The sequence below is a fragment of the Notamacropus eugenii genome, chromosome 1 (assembly GCF_028372415.1).
Source record: "Notamacropus eugenii isolate mMacEug1 chromosome 1, mMacEug1.pri_v2, whole genome shotgun sequence".
In the NCBI taxonomy this organism is placed as follows: Eukaryota; Metazoa; Chordata; class Mammalia; order Diprotodontia; family Macropodidae; genus Notamacropus; species Notamacropus eugenii.
Genome location: NC_092872.1, coordinates 212,900,681 through 212,921,003, shown reverse-complemented (window position 1 = coordinate 212,921,003; position 20,323 = coordinate 212,900,681). Strand labels below are relative to the sequence as shown.

Genomic DNA, 20,323 nt, shown 5'->3' with positions numbered 1-20,323 from the left:
GTGTCCTAGAAAATCTAGCCTAGTTTCAAATTACACTGTGGATCAGCATCCATTCAAAGCCATGGGATCCGGACATCCTACAGCTAGAACTGGAAAAGACCTTAGAGACCATGTGACCTAACTCCATCCTTTTATGGATGAGGAAACAGAAGCCAAGGACATGACTTGCTCAAGGTCTCAAAGGAGTAACATCAAGGCAGGATTTGAACTGAGGCCCCTTGGCTCCTGAGCCAATGCTCTTTCCACCGTACTCCTCCGATTTTGTACTTTTGCCAACCAGACAACACGTTAGCTCAAATAAAACAAATGTCTGTTTGACAGCAAAGCCAACAAAATGACATGGGAAGATTCCCTTTATGTGCGTATGAGGGCACGCTCTCCCCAGGGCACCGTGCCTTAAGTAAGAAGGCTACACACGTAAGGAGCTTGTGTGCCCCCTCCACTGGTGATATAATGTATCACCTATAATGTATAACACACCCACTTGTGGATTAATGTCCTCTGTGCGTGCCTGTCATTGTGGGGGCAAGGGGAGAACAGGTAAATTTCTCACTTCACTTCAATTGCCATGCTATTGGACTAAACGTCTTTGAATTAATGCGTCCTCTGACACACATTCATGACCACATCAGTATGAGATCATGAGCAATGATTTTGAGTGGGGACTGGCCCATGTAGCACATTAAAACAAATTTGGGGTAGCTTTTGGGAATATCTCCATAGAAGTAGAAATATAAGGGGGTACATTCCAATGACCATATTTGTTATCAGTCTATGTAGAATGGGAAGAAGTCAGTATGGGAAAATAAGAGAGAAAAGATGGGATGAAGGGAACAGGAGGAGATACAAGATGGTGGTAGAGAAAGTTGCAGAAGCCCAGCTGGTCAGGACTATCTTTTTGCTATAGTGGCATTTGTGATGAGGGACCAGCTCTTACCACAGCCTGAGGGTCTGAGACCTGTGGCTGTGGATGATGAAATTCCAGGCCAAAGTAGGCTCAGTGCCCAGGTTCCCTTGGCCCAACCACAAGACTTCAGAGTGTTATTTCTCTTGGTCTCAAGGTTCTTTTCCCATCCCACCCCTATCTGTTAGGTCCATAAATCCCATAATCTCATGTCAGATTGAGGCAGGGTTCCAGTACCAAGGGTGACAGTCACATCAAGGAAGGTGGGCAACCAAGAGTTGTGTTAAGACAGAAGGGACTTTTGTGGTTCCCCTAGAGTCTTTCTTGTCAATGTTGGATTGTCTCCTAGAGAACACTAAGCAATGATTGCTTTTATCTCTGTGCTTTTAAAGACTGATTATGTGGTTCCTGTTGAGGATGAAGATGAAAACTACATCCATCCTACAGAAAGCAATTCACCGCCTTCTGAGCAAGGTAAGATTGTAGACATTTTAGATAAATTCTAGCACCTGATCAGTGCACACATAGCTAGTAGGTAGTAAGCTTTTGCTTAAAAACAGCTATTTTACCTGAGCACCTATATTTCTTTGACTGCTAATTCCCTGAGCAGAAGGTAGGTCAATATCATGTTGAGAATATGCCCTCTTCCTGCTCCATGGTATTTTCACATTAGCAAATAAACTTTCAGTTATATTGACAGATTCATCCAGTGTAACTTAAGAGAGGAATGGTTTCATGAATAGTTATATAAAGTTTAATTCTTTTAAAATTAAATTGCATTTAAATTATTTTATTTGTTAAGTGAATACTATATCCTAGTCATTTTGTTTAGTATTGGGGCTACAAATATACAGTTGTTAACCTCAAGAAGCTTACATTCTAATGGGAAAATACAACACATATAGGGGAGTGGTGGCCCCGGGGAAAGTGTTTTTGATCTAGGAAGTAACAGGGATGACAAGTAGAGCAATTGGCCTTAGACTGATGGGCCCTTTCCAAAAGCAATGGCAATATGAATTCCATTAATGCCTTAGTTTTTGCTATTGTTTAGTCATTTCAGTCCTGTCTTAATTCTTTGTGAGTCCATTTTGGGTTTTCTTGGCAAAGATACTAGAGTGGTTTGCCATTTTCTTCTCTAATTCATTGTATAGATGAGAAAACCGAGGCGAACAGCATTAAATGACCTGTCCAGGGTTGCACAGCTAGTAAGTGTCCATGGTCATATTTAAACTCAAGTTTTCCTGACTCCAGGCCTGGTGCTTTATGTACTATGCCACCTAGCTGCCCTAACACATTAGTACAAGAGATTTAATGGGCAGTTAGGTGGCCCAGTGGATAGAGTGCTGAGCCTGAAGTCAGGAAAACTAATCTTCCTGAGTTCAAATCTGACCACAGACATTTACTAGCTGTGTGATCCTGGGCAAATCACTTAACCCTGTTTTTCCTCATCTGTACAATGAATTAGAGAATAAAATGGCAAACCACTCCAGTTTCTTTGTGAAGAAAATCTCAAAAGGCATCATGAAGGGTTGGACCTGACTATAACGACTGAACAACCACAGAACAGATGGAAAACTCAGGGGTGGGAGGTTTGGACAAGACCAGTGGCAGGTAAGATATCAAAAGCTGACCCAGAATGAAGATGAAATGAAAAATCTGATCAGCAGGCATTTTAAAATCATATATCTAAAGAGTGAATGATGCTTCTCTTTATAATTTAGAATACATTAATAAAATTATTACTAAATAACACATTTTAATTATAATTTCAATAAGAATATATTTTAATATATGAAATACATGTGTTGCTTCTGTGTTTGTGTCTCCACTACAAAGTACAGGACATCATAAGAATTTAATAAATGTTTGTGGATTGATTATGATGATTTATTTTTATTATTTTTGAAATATCAAAATGCACATTCTAAACAGACACTGAAAACATTCTATTAGAGACTCTGCTTTCTTGAGACCAGATTCATGGAAGAGTACAATGGTCCCTACGTGCATGATCTGTTCCAATTGTCTTTATCTCTATCTCAAGGAAAATATTCTTTTAAAAATTCTCAGTAAAGCAAAGTGAAGTGAGCAGAACTCTGTGAATATGGTACATAGTAACAGTGATATCATAAAGACAGTCAGCTATGAAAGACTATGCTACTCTGATCAATGCAGTGATCCACAGCAGTTCCAAATGACTCGTAATGAAACATGTTGGCCAGCTTGAGAGAGCGAGAACTGATGAACTCTGAGTAAAGGAATTTTTTTCACTTTATTTTCTTGCTTTCTTCCCCTTGAAATATGACCAATGTGGAAATGTGTTTTGTATGACTTAATATGTATAACTGGTATCATCTTTCTTGCCTTTTCACTGGGGGGGGGGGAGAGAATTTGAAATTGAAAATAAAATTTTTAAAATATTTTTGAAAAAAAGTAAAAACTCCCATTTAGAAAATTCCATTCTGAAAAATGCAGTGACAAAGAGGCATTCTGTGTAGCAAAGTCATTTTCATGCCTCCTTGGATAATTCTTGGAAACCTTTCTTTCTTCATATGACTACTGAGGCTGATGACTTGGCACAGGTCTGCCTCACTTAAATACACTTGATGTGCAAGTCAGGATGTCACCCTCATGATGCCATCGGTCCTCTTCCAGAATGAAGGATGAATGACAACAACAATTCTAGAGAGTAAATATTGTTAAATTCTCTGTCTGACCTGGTCATGTAATAATTTAGTTTTTTTTAAAAGAAGACCTAACCTTAGCTTTTATTCTGCCATAAAGCAGTAATTGTTCTTACCTCCTGATGGCCTTTGTCTCCTCAAACATCAAAATAACCTGTACAAAATCTGCTTGAGTTCCCAGAACACACATGGAAAAAAACACCATCAAAAATAAGTTGTAGATGTGGCAGAGGGGTAAAGTGTGTGTGTGTGTGTGTGTGTGTGTGTGTGTGTGTGTGTGTGTGTGTGTGAGAGAGAGAGAGACAGAGACAGAGACAGAGACAGAGAGACAAAGAGAAACACTAGCTACAAAAATAAAAATGTTGGGAGTTAACCCCATGTTATCTCCAGGTCCAGCAATATTAGTACTGTTATATCTAGCAAAATTCTATTACAATAAAATAATTTTAATGTTCCATGGTGTTGTTATAATATGATATTACTAGCATTTTTTCTGAAAAGGTTTATTTTTTTTCTTAATAATTTATCTACTTTGTTGTTTGGTATTATCTGTAAAATACTGAAACATATTTGACCCATTCAGTAGGTTATCAGGTACTAATGAAATAATCTTTCCATGATGCATTTTTGTTATAAATATGGATTTTTCTTAGGTGGGGCATGTCTTTAATATTTATTTGTTTGTTTGTTTTTAAGCTCCCAAGGTGAACAGATCCATCAAACCTAGTTCTGCATCACCAACCTCGCCTCCACCTGTACCTGCTTTAGCACCAGGTATAGACTTTTTAAAAAATTAAACTAAGTTGAATAATTTCGATGGATCACATATCATGACAAAGATTAAGACACAAGAATTTTAGAGCTAAAAGAATTTTGACATCTTCTGAAAGGGAACACTAAGAAGGATATATACATATGTGTGTGTATGTACATACACACATACACATATACATATATATTTCTGAGCACCACATAGTACCTTTAGAAAAACAGACTATAAATTAAGATACAGGAGAATTACAAGTAAATGTAAGAAAGCAGAAATACTGACTATATCCTTTATAGATCATAATGCAACTACAAAAATCATCCACATCTGAAGAGAAGGTCTATGAGAACAGGTAGTGTTTCAGTTTTTCATTTGTATCTTCAGCACCAGGCCCAGTGTCTGATGTATAGTAAGTACTTAACGAATACCTTTGCGCATAACAATGAGAAGCAACATTTACATCATGCTTTAAGATTTACAAAGCATTTTATATATGTCATCTTATTTGATCTCCACAAACAAATGGATATTTTTGCATAAAACCCGAGCTTCATCCAATTTAACAAATAAAATTTCTATTTCTTATTTAGGAGAAGAGTATGAAGTTCCTGTGACTGAGGTAAGATCTAGTTCAATGTGCAAATACTCCTGTTGAAGTGGAGATTTCTGTTGCAGGTTCGAAAGCCTATGGTCTATACAAAAGAAAAGCTTTTGTAAAGCTATATAAAAGAAAAAAAGTTCATATATGATCCTGTTTTTATTTTCTGTGTTTATGAAAGAGTTCATATTTCTTGATATCTGTCAAGTTCAAAATAACAAATTTTAAAATTAAAAAAGTAAAAAAACCAGTTCACCAATCTTTTATGTAGAATTGAAAATGGTATGCTATGTAAAACTTATGCTCAAGATCAAATTATGACTGTTGATTATTTCTATTTTCATCATAATATACCTAATAAGATAGCATAGTGCCGTGGATAATATAGTGACTGCTGTCTTGAAGTCAGAAATTCCTGGGTTTAATGTCTGACTTCTGTGAGCTGTGTAATCTAGGGTGAAATACTTTTCTACATCTATAAAATGGAGATCAGGGAGGCAGCTGAGTGGTGCAGTGGATAGACCACCTCCCACAAGGCCTGGAGTCAGGAGGTCTGAGTTCAAATATGACCTCAGATGTTTACTGTCTTCATGACCTTGAGCAAGTCACTTTAGGCCTTAATTTCTTCAAATAGTAAATAATGTTGGACTAGATTAGTTGATAAAGCACCTGTGAGATGCCTTCCATGTCTAGAGCTGTGAACCTTTGAACTTTTCAAAGCAGTTATCTGATTTTCTATTAATATAAAGTAAGTAGTGAACATGATATCCTGATCTTCCAGAGAGGAAAACTGAGGCACAGTCATTGTTAGAGAATTGGGACTTAGGTTTCTTAAAATCTAAACCTGTATGCTTTCCATTGAGTCACACAGCCTTCCTTCTCTGTCCCCAAATAGACAGGCCAGGAACTATATATGCCACAGCAGTAGAGAGCTGAGGTCCTGATTCCTAATGAAGAAATTCCTGCTTCTCCTGTGTAGAGGGAGCATCAGAAAAGAAAGCGAAGAGTTCAGAGATTCTAGATGCAAGCTATGAAAGAAGGGAAGTTTAGAAATAAAAACTAAAAGGAGATCTGACAAAAGTCTTTTGTCAAATCACAAAAGAAGTCCTTGGAATTTTTTTTCAAATGAAATCACTGATACAAAATTCTCAGCTTACGGCTACTTTTCTTTTTTTGTTTTTCAGACACCACCTTTTTCTCCACACCAAAAACCACCCATCAAAACCTGTGAGTAGCCACTGATGACCACAAAGATCTATGGAAAGGTTTTGGGTATTTTAAGTAAAAGATCAATTGGTCACTCTTTCAGGAATCTTTTAATTCAACAAATAGAAACAAGCTCGTGTTATATCTATGAAAAGATGACCACAGGAGCATCTGCATCTTTTCCTATTGGCCTCTAGATGCCAGTTGGCCAAATAGGAAAAGATGCAGAAAATCCTTGCAAGAGTTCCTATGATTCATGTAGACATCCTCTGTTAATTTCTCTTCCTCATCAGTTCCTTTCTCCTCCCTTGATCTCCCCTATCCCAGATTCCTTCCTTACAACTCAAGCCCAGCTCCACTGTCTTCTCCTCTCCTCAGAATAAGTCCAGATGCTCCTGTGGTCATCTTTCCATTATGAAAGCATGTCTTCTCTCCACCTTGGTCACTGAGCAGGCTTTCAAGCATGTCCTCCCTCTCATTTCTTGTCTAACTTCTTTATTTTCCAATTGTCACCATAAAACTACCATGTCCTACCTTGTGAGGTCTCGATTCCCCATCATTATCCCAGGGAGGGATAAGTAATAAGATTCATAGAATCACAGAATTTCAGAGCTGGAAGAGAACCTGGGGCCTATCTAGCCTAAGCTATAACAGAATTAGAATCCCTATCACAGCATAGATGATAAGTGTTCATCCAGCTTCTGCTGGAAGACTTCCAAGGCGGCAGAACCTTCCACTCCCTCAGGTGAAACCTGCTATCAAGCCCACTGTACTTTTTAGAATAACTGATAGTTAAGAAATCTTCCTGGAAAGCAAGTCTAAACCAGCTTCTTTGCAACTCTCCCTTTCCTCTTTCCATTGTTCCTAGTATTGCAAAATAGAATGTCTAAACCCTCTTTGACTTTGCAGCTACGTAAATACTTTTAGACAATTATGTCCTCCATATTCCTAGCCTTGTCTTTTCCAGGATTTAGCACCCCCATTATTCTTTCTCACACACTAAGACCAGGATTCCTCTTTCATTATATCACAAAGTGACCAGGACTAGGACTCTATTCCACTCACCTCCTCCCAGCTTCCATTACTGTCCCCTAAAGTAACTAGGTCAGGGATTCTTCTTTTTGCCCTAAAGCTCAGTCTTCTCTACACTGTCCTGGAAATCTTTCCATGTTTGCCATCAGTCTTGCATGTGGCAGCCTCAGCATCTCATGATGACTAAAGAGGTAGTAGCAGGAAGGGTAGAGAGTGACCCTCAGGTGACATAAGGTTTTGATATTCTGGTCCTAGGTCCCTCTGTTTTCCCTTAGTGAATTTCCTTTTACCCTCAAACAGATGAACCCATGAAAAACATTGCTAGGAAACTCCTAGCAAGATCCATATCTGGATTCCTACCCTGACCCAACAGAGACTTGTTCATAGACTCCTACCTCCCTTCTCACCTCTAGCCAGCTAAGACCATTGGTCAGAGGGACTCCTGGGAGGAGCCTTCCCACCCGTGTACACCATATTTTCTTTTTCTTTTCTTTTTCCTAGTATTTTATATTCCCCCAGTTATATGTAAAAGCAATTTTTAACATTTGTTTTTAAAACTTTGAATTCCAAATTCTCTCCCTCCCTCCCCTCGTTGAGAAGGCAAGCAATTTAATATAGGTTATACAGGTGTGATCATGCAAAACATATCCATAATAGTCATGTTTGAAAGAAAACGTAGACAAAAAAAAAACTCAAGAAAAATAAAGTAGAAAAAAGGCTTTAGTCTGTGTTCAGACACCATCCGTTCCTTCTCTGGGGATGGATTGCATCCTGCATTATAAGCCTTTCAGAATTGTCTTGGATCATTGCATTAGCTAAGTCATTCTCAGCTGATCACCCTACAATATTGCTGTTACTTTGTACACAGCACTTTTCACTTTGCATCAGTCTATGCAAGTCTTCCCAGGTTTTTCTGAGAGAATTCTGTTTGTCATTTCTTATAGTGCAATAGTATTCCATCACAACCACATATCATAATTTGTTCAGCCATTTCCCAATTGAGGGGCTTCCCCTCAATTTCTAATTCTGTGCCCCCTGAAAAGGGAAACTATAAATATTTTTGTGTACATAGGTCCTTTTTCTTTTAGTTTTTTATCTCTTTTGGGATATAGACCTAGTAGCAGTATTGCTAGGTCAAAGGATATGCATGATTTTATAGTCTTTTGGGCATAAATCCAAATTGCTCTACAGAATGGTTGAATCAGTTCACAACTCCACCAACAATGTATTATTATCTCATTTTTCCAAAATCCTTTCCAACATTTGTCATTCACCTTTTCTTAGATTATTTTCTTAGATTAGCCAATCTAATAGGTGTGAGGTAGTACCTCAGAATTGTTTTAATTTGAATTTCTCTAATCAATAGTGAGTCAGAGTATTTTTTTCATATGACTACAGATAGCTTTGATTACTTCATCTGAAAGCTGATCATATCTTTTGATCATTTATCAGTTGGGGAACGACTCTGCACTGTATTTGCTATCTGCATCCTGGTAGCCAAGACCAAGCCCCACAGCTGAAAACATGAGACTGTTCACCTACCCAAAGTTGTGAGGATAAAAAGAAATAATAATATTTGTACAATGCTTGGTACAGTGACTGCCACATAGCAGGTGCTATATCAGTGTTTGATATCATTATTATTATTACACAAGACACCATCAGTAAAGTCCTTTGCAAGTGCCATATCAATGTTTGCTTTGATGATTGGGATGATGGTGAACTATTATTTAAAAAGCAACAAAAGAGTGAAACCATCTTTCTTCCCCGGTCTAAAAGGTGATTTTATTTCACTGTGAAAATCCTATTTAAGGATCTGAGATTTAGGACTGACTTTGTTTATGTCCACTGTGCTCAGGTGACAGCAGCAATGCCTCAGCTCGGGAATCCAAGCCTCCTTCCTCAATCCAAGCCCCATCACCTCTCCCAAGAGCCATGTAAGTACCCAGCACTAAAAGAAGACCACTAGAATGCTGAGGCTGATTAACTTCCCTCTGAGGGTCAGAGCAGCAGCCTCCATGCAAGTGGGGGAGAGACATTCTCTAAAGGGAGCAGGCTCTGCCCCAGGCAGAATAAAAGGAAGCTCTTCTGGTTTTGCTTCCTCTCCAAGTTAAAAGGGAGATGGCAAGGACAGAGAAAAGCCATTGGGGGTCAGAGGCTGGGCTTCTATTACTCACTACACTTCACTGAAGCCTTTTCAGGTGAGTGGGAATTCTTAGCACCTCAGCCTCAGGAATTCAGCTCAGCACAGGGCCCAGCACACAGTAAGAACTAAATTAATGCCTATTAATTAATGCCTAAATTGATGCCTGAAGCAGGTCCCAGGGAATCTATGCATGCCAACTGTTTCACATCGACGAATTCCCAGATCTTTTCATAAAGTAGAGGTAATAGTCCCAATAGTCAAGAGATAGGGAATATTACATATGATACATGATCAAAGTCTAATCAGATAATTAATGCCAGTCATTTGCCCATGGCCTATCTTCTTCATGGGGAAGCTTCCTCAGGAACCTACATTAGAGATCTAAAGATTGCTCTGTGAGTTTAGAGTCACTACCAAGGAAAACACACTGGTTGCCCTCCTCAAGACATTGTGACCCAAGATACAACAGAGGCACCCCATTTTATGTAAAAAGTCAGGAGGAAATTAAATCCTTGGAGATTTATATTATTTCTGTTAGGCAGTGTCAGCATTTCTGGTCATATTTCAGTCTTCAATAGCATCTAATCTTTAGATCTGAGACTTAACCTTTGTTTTAAGTAATAAATGGTGAGTAAACAAACATCCTTTAAAAAGTAAGGATACTTTTCATCCAAAAGAGATAATGTGGCACATTAGATAAAGTTCTGAACATAGGTTCAGGGAGACCTGAGTTCAAGTCCTGCCTCAGTGACTTACTATTCCATCTTAGACAAGTCACTCAATCTTTCCAAACTTCAATTTCCTCATCAGTAAATCAGCAAGCATTTGTTAAGCACTTATTATATGCTTAGTTTCCCCATCTTTAAGTCAACAAGTCAACCAGCATTAATTAAGCACTTACTGTAAGCCAGGCACTGAGCTTAGTGCTTTCTTCAAAAGGGGATAATGATCATGTGTACTTAATAGGACACTGAGAGGATTAAATGAAAGAATATAAGTAAACTACCTTTAAAGTACCTTTAAAATATGATAGAAATATGGGCTATTATCATTGCTGTGTACTTCAGCTACTATTATAATTATCATTATTATTTTAGTAGTATAGATAATCAGCTCATAGCTTTCACACACTGTTATCTCATTTGATCTTCATAACAATCCCATGAAAGCTTATCATTCCTATTTTATAGATGAGGGAACTGAGACTCACATGTGCAGTGACTTGCCCAAGTCCTTTCACTATCCCCTCAATAAGCAGCAGAGCTAGGTCTTCTGATGCAAAACCACTGTACCATAACACCCCTTTTGTCATAGTACATTTCAGTAGAGTCTGATTCCTGGTTCCACCACTTACAAGTAGTGTGACCTTGGACTAGTCACTGTACTTTTCTGCATCTTAGTTCTCATACCTGTTAACATGGAGATAATAATCTTAGTGCTGCTACTTAACAGGAAGGTTGTGAGATTCCAGTGAGATATGTGTGTCAAGGGTCTTTACACACCATAAAGATCCTACACAGATGTCAGCTACTTCTGGTATTCAGAATATTGTCCTGCCAGGCATTTTCCAAAAGCTTCAATTTGTTTCCTAGTCTACTAAAGGTATTCAACTCTGCTCCCTTTAACTCTCCACAAACCAGGAGGGCATAACTAACTCCCCCTTCCATGGTCCAAAAGAGACAGCTCTCCAAGACAATGGCTTCTGATGATCTGCTTTAAATTTACCTGAGTCATTTCATAAGAACTTTCTCTATTACTAATTTCTTTTTATCCCCCAGAAAGAAAACAGCAACCCAACTGAAGACAGTAAGTTGATTTTGAATCTGTGGTTTTGATATAAGATGGTATTATCTTTTCTATAACATCTACTAGTATTGGACAGCTTTACCTTGAAGTTATAAGAGAGATGGCCAGAAGCGGAGGAGAAAGTCCAGCTGGCAATTCAGACTGGCCCATTCTTATTGGTCACACCTCGATGGAATCTCCTCCAGTCAAATCTAGTGATCAAGAGTTATATTTTATAGCTCACTCAGAGGTGATCAAACTCTGAGGGATGGCTCCACACTGATCACATTCAAGAAGCATTGATTTATTGTTGTTTTCTGTAAGACTGGATCTCCCTATCTTGCTCAAGCTGGAAATGCAAAGGCTACTCATGGATTCATTACCACTATTGTTTATATAGAAGCTTTACTTGACCTGTTCTGTTTCCAACCTGGCTTTGTTCATCCTTCCTTAGATAATCTGGTGGCCCCCTGCTCCCAGGACCTCACTATACTGATATCAATCTTAGTTCAGACGCCTAATTAATAGCCCATTCCCTCTCAGAACTCCTAAGTTCAAGAGATCCACCAGGCTCAGCCTCCCTAGTAGTTGGGATTCCTGGTATATGCCAAGAGACCTGAAAAAGACACTAATTTGCAAAGTAAAATGTCAATTTATTAATTAATAATAATGTTAGCTTTGTTGATGCTACCCTTTTGCATGGTACACTCTTAGTAGGTTCAGTTCAGAGACCAAAGTATAGGTTAGAAAATTGACTGGTAATCCTAGAATCACAACAAAAGGAACTGGATGTCCTCAAGAGACATTTCCATCAAACTATGATAGCTGGATTAATGGCCTTCCTAACTCTAGGGTAAATGACATATTTAATAGTTTATTAACTGGTACTAACTGGCACCAGTTAGTGAAATCAGAGGATTTTCTTCCTCCAACAGCATTAGACAAATACTGGCCATCTCTCTTGTGCCTACTTTTTCTAGACCCGGTGCAGAGCCCTTAGATTTTGACATCTCAGATAGTATCAGTATACATTTGGCTAGAGCATGGCTTATTTTACCTTTGAAATTCAGAAAGATATCTTGTACTTGACAGAAGTTCATCAACATATGAGTTCTAAGGTGGGAAGATTACTGGGCTAGTTGACTAATCTCATCCTTTTTAAAAAATTAAATTCTCCTCAGCTTCAACTGTAGGGCACATTTCTGACCTTGTTTCAAAATTCTAGGGATGTAACCCACTATATAATGTGACCCCAGTTAAAAGATGAAGTAATTTCCAAATAAAAGTAAAAACAAAAAGAGCCTTTCTTAAGGTGAACGAACATACTTAGCAACAGGAAAAAAATCGCTAATTTACTTATCAGCACTAGTAAACATGCTAGTTGAAGTTATGCCTTCTAAGGAGAGAACAGTTATGGTAAAATTTTATAATGAGTATAAAACCATGGTGGCCTGTGTAAATATCTTTACTCTCTAGAACAGACTTGCCAAAGAGACCACTTCTTTCACAGAAATTCTTTTCTATGTGCTGGGGTGTACATTCCCTATCAACTAATTATACAGCTGATTACAGAATGTAGCATAACTGGCATTACCTGGACATGAACAAAACTAGGATCCTACCCAAGCAGCAATGAATCAATGCCATATGTTAAACTAATACCTACCTTGGCTCCTTCCAAACTCTCTAGAAGGTTTAATAGCCATCTCTGAGAAAAGAGATGACACAGACATGAAGCCTAAATACTGATTCAGAGGAGATCTGGGAAGCCAACATGATAGCCAACATGGTCTAGAGCCACTGGGCCTATCATCTTGACATTTACAAAAATGAGGAACTCTTTTAACATCAAAATTTTTATGAACATCCACATGATGATTTATGTATTATAAGAAGCCATTGACTAAGAAAAATATACAAGTAAAAGCTATGATAAGTTCAGTAATGCTTTCAATTTTATTAATTCTTGATCAATGAAAATTCACCTTTTCTACCTTCTAGCTCTCAACTGCCCCACCCATCATGATGAGGGAAAACAAAATCCCTGTTACAAATATGTATAATTAAACAAAATAAATTCCCTCATTGGACATGTCCAAGAAAAAAATGTCTCAGTATGCACTTTGAATCTATCACCTCTATATCAAGATAATCACTTTATCTGTCTTTCTATCTATCTATCTATCCAACATATGTTATCATAAACCCTTTCATTTAGTGCTTGGTCATTGCATTGATCAGAGTTCCTAAGTCTTTCAAAGTTATTTACAATATTGTTGTTACTACATAAATTGTTTTCCTAGTTCTGCACTCTTCACACTGTATCAGTTCATACAAGTCTTCCCAGGTATTTCTTACACCATTGTCTTCATCATTTCTCACAGCACAATAATATTCAGCGATATTCATATACTATTTATTACTTGTTCAGTCATTCCCCAATCAATGGGTACTCCACTTTCAGCTTTTAATTCTTAGCCATTACAAAAAGAGCTGTTATCAATATTTTTGTAATCCTGAGTTACGGTCTGTTTTGTTTAGGACCAATCCCTTGCTTAACCTACCCTCTCTCTTGTTCCTCCCTTTCCTTCTCCCCATTTTCCTTCTGCTTCCCTGTTGAATAAAATGTATTTCTCTACCCAAATGTCTGAGTTCTTCCTTCTTCTGAAGTCTCAGATGAGCATGAGTTTCAATGCTCTCCCCACTCCTTCCTCTTTGTTTTTAGACTCCTGTTCATGCATTCTGCTTTTGTGAGACAGTTTTTCTATCCTGCCTGTCCTCTCTTTGCCCCTCACTAATGCCCCTCACTGATTTAAAAATGAATTTGGATTTAACTAATCAGTATCCTATCTCTACATATTTGAAAAAGAGTAATACATACACATAGTAGGCAGCTATATGGTTCAGTGGATAGAGTGTTAGATTTGGAATCAGGAAGATCTGAGTTAAACTCCTATCTCAGACACTTCCTGGCTGTGTGAGCCTGGTCAAATCACTTAATCTCTCTCAGTCTCAGTTTTTTTCATCCGTGAAATGGAGATAAATAATAGCACCTACCTCACAGGGTTGATGTAAGGATCAGGTAAGGTGACAAAAGTAGAGTAGTTTGCAAAGCTTAACATACTGTATAAATATTGGGAAATATTATTATTAATTCAACATACAGAAATGATCTTTGCTTTTTATAGATTTGTGACATAACCACTCCTCCCACAGGGGCCTAGACTGTCATTTGGGAACCCCTAGGTTAGACCAATTGCCGATAATTATCATCGTCCATGTGTTTTTAGGTGTCAGTTACCAGCATCCACTGTCCTCCCCCACCCTTGGGTGCAAAGCACTATATGAATTGCCATAAATAGAGACATTGCACTTGCCACTGAAAAGCTGTATTCTAGTCTTAAATTTATGCTACATGTATATATACATGAATATATAAAATAAATAAGCACATGGGCACATACGGGTAGGGAAATTGATGAATATCTTTGCAATCTTAAAAATAGTATTTTTGTACAAGATTGATTGTCTGTCAGCACACACAGGGAGAAACGCTCCATTAAAATGTCTATTTTAGTAACGTTGCCTGTATTTCTCACTGTATTATAAATTGTTTTCAAATTCTATCAAGTTGCATGACTTTATTTTGTTTTTTCAGGCCCCAGGCCTCCCTCCACCCAATACCTTGAGTGGTCATGAAGGTAAATAAGTATAAAACTCGTTTTTCGTGTTGCTTGTTTTGTTTTGTTTTCTTGGTGGGGGAGGGTTGGGGAGGTGCACTCTGGAGATTACTACGTGTGTAATTATTGTAAGCAGAGTATTCATTTCTTAACCCAAACTAAGTTACCTTCTGCAAACAGCAGTGAGGAGCTAGATTTTAACCACAGATACTTCTCATTATGAGGTGCTATGACTATGTCCCAACCCTTATAACGTAATTGGCCCCCTTGCAGAGAGCCATACTGATTTCCAAGTGAAGTCAGCACAGGAGGGGGCCTTGTGATCCAAATTTTACAGATGGGAAACTGAGGTTCAGAGGAATTGAAATAATTGAATAAAGCCTATTCAAAGTAATTGAAGAATTACTTATTCAAAACTAGAATGTGAAGTGAGTTGAATAAACAAATCTAAGTTCAAATAGAGCTTGTTCTTTTACCTTTCCAAGAATTTAGAGGAAAAAACCACATCTTTATTTTTACTAACCTCTAACTGAAATTCAGCATTTCCTTCAATTATTTAAAAATGTTATTCTAAGAAGAGGTCTCTAGGCTTCACTAGACTGCCAAAGGGGTCTGTGACACAAAGATTAAGAACTCCTGTGTTGCTTTCAAAGCCTGACTCGCATGTCTTACCTTCCTTCACTTCCACTGTTCTATTTATTGTGTTTGCCACAAGTCACAGCTAACTTTGCATGACCCATCTTTCAAAATGACCCCATTATAGAACTCTGAATTTAATCAGGGCTATTAGCAAATGGGTCCTTTCTAACTCTAGACCATGGCTCATGTATAAATTGACCTTTATTTCCTGTCTCTGTGCATTTGTTTGTCACTGGCTATCTCCTGATTTCCTTCTTTTTGTGTGTATCTTTTTTTGATCAGCCTATTTCTGTGTATCTCCATGGTTCTCCCTTTCTCTGTTTTTCAGTGGTTTTAGCTGTTGATTCTTCACTTGTTTCCTTGCTAAGCAAAACACATAGGAGTAGCCTGGAAGCCTAGACAAGGACTCAACTACTCTGTCCCCTCTGGAGCTCACCCATGTGCATCTTTAGAATACCAGGATCAATACAGCACCAAGATAAGAAGAGAAATGCACTCACCAAGTCTCAGAATGTGAAGGGACATTAGGAGATTGTCTGGTTTAGCCTCTACCTGAAGACACAGGAGCACCGTGGAAGGTCACTGACCTTATAGTCAGAGGGCCTGGGTTCAAACTGTAACTCTGCCATCACTTCCTTGGTGTGTGATCATGGGCACTAAACACTTCTAACCCTCAGTTTCCTCATCTGTAAAATTGGAGATGGAGGTTGAGCTAATTGGCCTTTAAGGTCCCTTTCAGCTCTAAATCTGTGATCCTATGAAATGGGAAACTCTTCTCTAACATCCCCAGCTTCTGCTGGGGTACCTTGAGAAAGAGCAGAAGCTAAAGTGAGAAGGTACCTCAGAGACCGTGTAATCCAATCTAACCTTCCTCCCTCTCCCCTTTTTAACTGATGGTCAGACTGAGACCCAGAAGAGTTCAGTGATTTTCCTGAACAGGTTAAGTAGCTGAGCTGCGACTTGAGTTGCCCCCTCAGTTCACTTTTGGACGGTTCTCATTGTTACAGAGTTCTTTCTTATACTGAACTGAAATCACCCTCCCTGGAACTTCCATCCACTCTTCCATGTAAAAAAATGCAGCCCTGATTCTAGCATAGGGACTTGTGCTAAGGGAAAATTAGGGAAGCAGAAAGATCCTTGTTTCTGCTTCATGATGCGGCACATGCCCTACTTTTGAGAAGGTCACATTGGTGCAAGCAGGATTATACCAGTCAGGCAGGGACCCTAGATCTCTAGTTACAGAGTAGTTTGAACATAGTCTATGCAAGGAGCTAACATGGAGACTGAGTCAATGGATACAGGGCATCATTCTCCATGTCCCCACGGATTTGGAGAGCTCAGATGGGACAGACAGATGCACAGCATAGTGAGATTAAGTCCCGGCAAAAACAGGTCATGGATTAGTTCTTCCCACTTGGTTTTGTTGTTTTGCAGAGAAAAATTACATTTTTCTTATAATCCTGAACTGTGAACTTTCCCCTTGTAGAGAAGCCTATACCTGCTGAACGTCACCGAGGCCGAGCCCCGGGTCCGAGGCTGGACCTCCCACACTCATCTGCATTTCCCACAGCCAACAAGTAAGAATTATTTTGTTCTTTGTGTTGTCTCTCATCTCATTACAGAGTTCTTTATAAGAACTTACATTTAGTATAAGTAAGTGGTATCTACAGTGAATCTGGAGGGTCCAGGCTAGTTTCCTTGTCATGAGCTGGGGCTGACTTTGACCTAAAATGGGCATTTTCTAGCAAATAAGGAGGTGTTTGATCCTTCGTTGCATATGTTGGACCCAAATAAAATAAAATTCCAACATTTAGCCACTGCATCAAGATGGTGAGCTTTCTATGAAAATTATATCACTAGTCTTCTATTCATGGAACTGAGTAATGAAGAAAACAGAGGCTATTGTCAAGGTAGTTGAGACCACAACACCACAATTTTTACGCAAATTTATCCAGATAACATAGAAAGTGGGTTTGTTTGTTTCTTGAATTATTGAGGTAATTCCTTCAGCTTTCAGGGTGATCTACCAATGAAAAAGGACCAGCTGTTATGGTGTAGTAATATGAAAAACACTGGATTTAGAATCAGAGAATTAAAATTCATATCCCAGCTATTCCACTTACTACCACATGACATTACACTTATCACTTAGCTTCCATGAATCTCAGTTTTCTCATCTGTAAAAAGAGTGGCTTGAATTAGATGGCCTCTTAGGTCCAAGCTCTAAGTCTAAGGTCCTATAATTTTTAGATAATTCTTTCTACAAAGCCAAAATGAGTGTTAGGAAGATTAGAATTTGGGCCAATTAAACTCCAAAAAGCCACAATCCTCGACACCAAACTCATTTCTCCCTCCAGATGGGCTCTCTTCCCTGAAATTCATGTTTCTGACAATGGTAGAGGAATCATTCTCCCAGATTCTGGGGTTTTAGGACCAAAGCTTGTCTTCTTTGACTCATGAAGCCCACTTTGAAGGAAGTCCATCAACCTTCCTTCTCCTCTTCCAGTGCGTCACTAAACCAAGTTGATTCTTCCTTCAAAATATTTTCCATATATGATTCCCCTTTCCATTCCCATGGTCACCACCCTAGATACTAGTATACCCTTGTCACTCACACCAGAATTACTACAAAAACTTTTACTGGTCTTGATAGCTCGCAAGTAGCAGAGCTGGATGTAGATAGGGGTCTCCTGATTCCCACAGGGATGTCATTAGCAGTACCTTGTGAAGGAAAGGAGCTAAGACAAATCCTCATAGAAGCATAGGGAGAAAGATCCTATGGAGCTCTAACAATAGACCAGGGAAGGCATGGAGAGTATAGGTGAGAGGCTAGGGCAGGGGAAGGAAATAGTTTCCTGGATTTCATTCATTTAGCAAATCTTTATTTAGCACCCGGCACACAGAGAGAGAGAAAGAGAGAGAGAGAGAGACAGAGACAGAGAGACACAGAGAGAGAGCACTGTGCTATATCCTGAGAAAACAGCTATGAAGTTGAGGGATGACACATAGTTCTTGCCCTCATGGACAGTCATGTCCATCATCTACAGTCTAACAGATGACTTGAAAGTCCATCAATTATGTACAATACTACAGAATAAGTATGACCCCAGAGAGGTCACATCTGTAGGGCTGAAAGAGACCCAAAAGGTCATGTAATCCAACCTTCTCCTTTTATCAATAAGTAAATTGAGTCCCAGGGAAGTTAAGTGACTTGTCCAAGGTCAAAAAGGTAGAAAGCATCAGAAGCAGAATTTGAACCCAGATTTTCTCATTCTGGAGCTTGTGCTTGTTCCATTTTTTCAAGATGTTTCCATCTTGAAAAACAGGGTTCTATGAGGTCCACAGGGGAATTCATGATGATCTTGACTTGGGCTGGATGAAAATTTATCTTTAAACTCTCTGTGAAGAAAGAAAAGGTTTACACAACAAATTAATTTTGCAAACAAGATTGTAGAGAGCATTAAAAATGATTGATAATAGTAACGAAGGTCACTTTTATTGACATAGCATTTTATGATTACCAAACACTTTACCTTATCTCCTTTGTTTAATTACTTGGGATCATAATATGTAGGGGGAGAAAGAACTTTAGAAATTATTAATTCTGACTCCTGGAGAGGTTAAAAGAGTTGCCCAGTGTAATTAAGAACTAGAGTTAGAATTGTACCCAGATAATTTTACTACAAATCTACATCAATTTAGCAAATTGTTTAATGGACTTTAGTATGGTAATTTAGAATGGGTCCATAGTTGTGGAATTCTGATGTTAAATTAACCATTTCATAGTCTTTTGAGCCACCATGTTGAAAAAGTTCTCCTTGCTAAGCCTTTAGAATCAAGAGTCTTCCTGTGGAGCAATCATGATCCTGCTAATACTTTAGAACCAGAATTTCAGAGAACCACAGAATAGTTCAATCAGAACACAGCTTAAACACCATCTGGCCCAACCCCTTTATTATAAAGGGATTTTATTAGTATAAATTATTATTATATATAATATATATATACAAATAATTGTTATGTATTATAAAGGATAAAGAAACTGAGGTCCAGAAGTTTTAAGTAACTTGCTCAAGGTCAAATAGCTCATACTCCAGACACACTTATTAATAACTGCCTCTGTCTGCATTTATACTCTTTAGTTAAATCTTTGCTATTTAAAGAAGAAAAAAAAAAGGTCAATTCATGCTCCATTTCATCCTTAACTGAATCTCTTTTATTTCAGACCAATCCAACAGAAACCTGTACTTCCACCAAGTAAGTGCAATGAGCTACTGACAAGAAAATTAAAGGAAGTTTTATTTACAATAAGATTGTACAGAATTAAGAGATCTGGCCATTCATTTTCTGGTTAATTTACTAAATATAAAGCAACCAACCAACAAACAGTATTGAACCTAGAGAGCTCAGGCTCCTCCCTCAATTTCTTATCCAGGCATGAAAGTCACCTTGAGTTCTTCAAGGCTGGGACAGTTCTGAATATTGTTTTTCAATGTATACCCGTCAGATGAGGACCTGTCTAGATAAATCAAAAATGATCATCACTAAGTCAACTCCAGGACAATATATTCTGGGGCACAACAACCCTCAAAGGTCATCTTCTAAATTTACTAAATCATGGAAGGACTGGAATCTGCCTCTGAACAAGGAATATGCTCTGTGACAAAATCAGAGGTCCTTGAAATAGTGAGGCACAGTAAAGGTTATGAGATGCAGAGGTGTATGTAGCGGTTAGAGAACTAGCCTTGGAATCAAGAAGACCTGGGGTTAGCTCCCATATACTAGTTGTGTGACCTCAGTGCCCCAGCTTCTCTTATAGAGAGAGTTCTGGTCTGCATTGATAGAGGAAATGATAAGTCTAATATTAAACAAACTTAAGC

The 20,323-nt window shown here is 38.4% G+C and overlaps 1 protein-coding gene across 1 annotated transcript in view; it reads left to right on the top strand.

The window, feature by feature from the left end:
* The window catches only part of BLNK (B cell linker), a 93,535-nt gene that overhangs the window by 59,281 nt on the left and 13,931 nt on the right, over positions 1–20,323 (top strand). Inside the window, exons 7-15 of the mRNA XM_072626427.1 lie at positions 1,297–1,378; positions 4,285–4,362; positions 4,948–4,976; positions 6,140–6,182; positions 9,052–9,130; positions 11,118–11,145; positions 14,783–14,825; positions 16,930–17,020; positions 19,669–19,700. Coding sequence (XP_072482528.1) covers positions 1,297–1,378; positions 4,285–4,362; positions 4,948–4,976; positions 6,140–6,182; positions 9,052–9,130; positions 11,118–11,145; positions 14,783–14,825; positions 16,930–17,020; positions 19,669–19,700 — 505 coding nt within the window. The remainder of the gene's footprint in view (positions 1–1,296; positions 1,379–4,284; positions 4,363–4,947; positions 4,977–6,139; positions 6,183–9,051; positions 9,131–11,117; positions 11,146–14,782; positions 14,826–16,929; positions 17,021–19,668; positions 19,701–20,323) is intronic.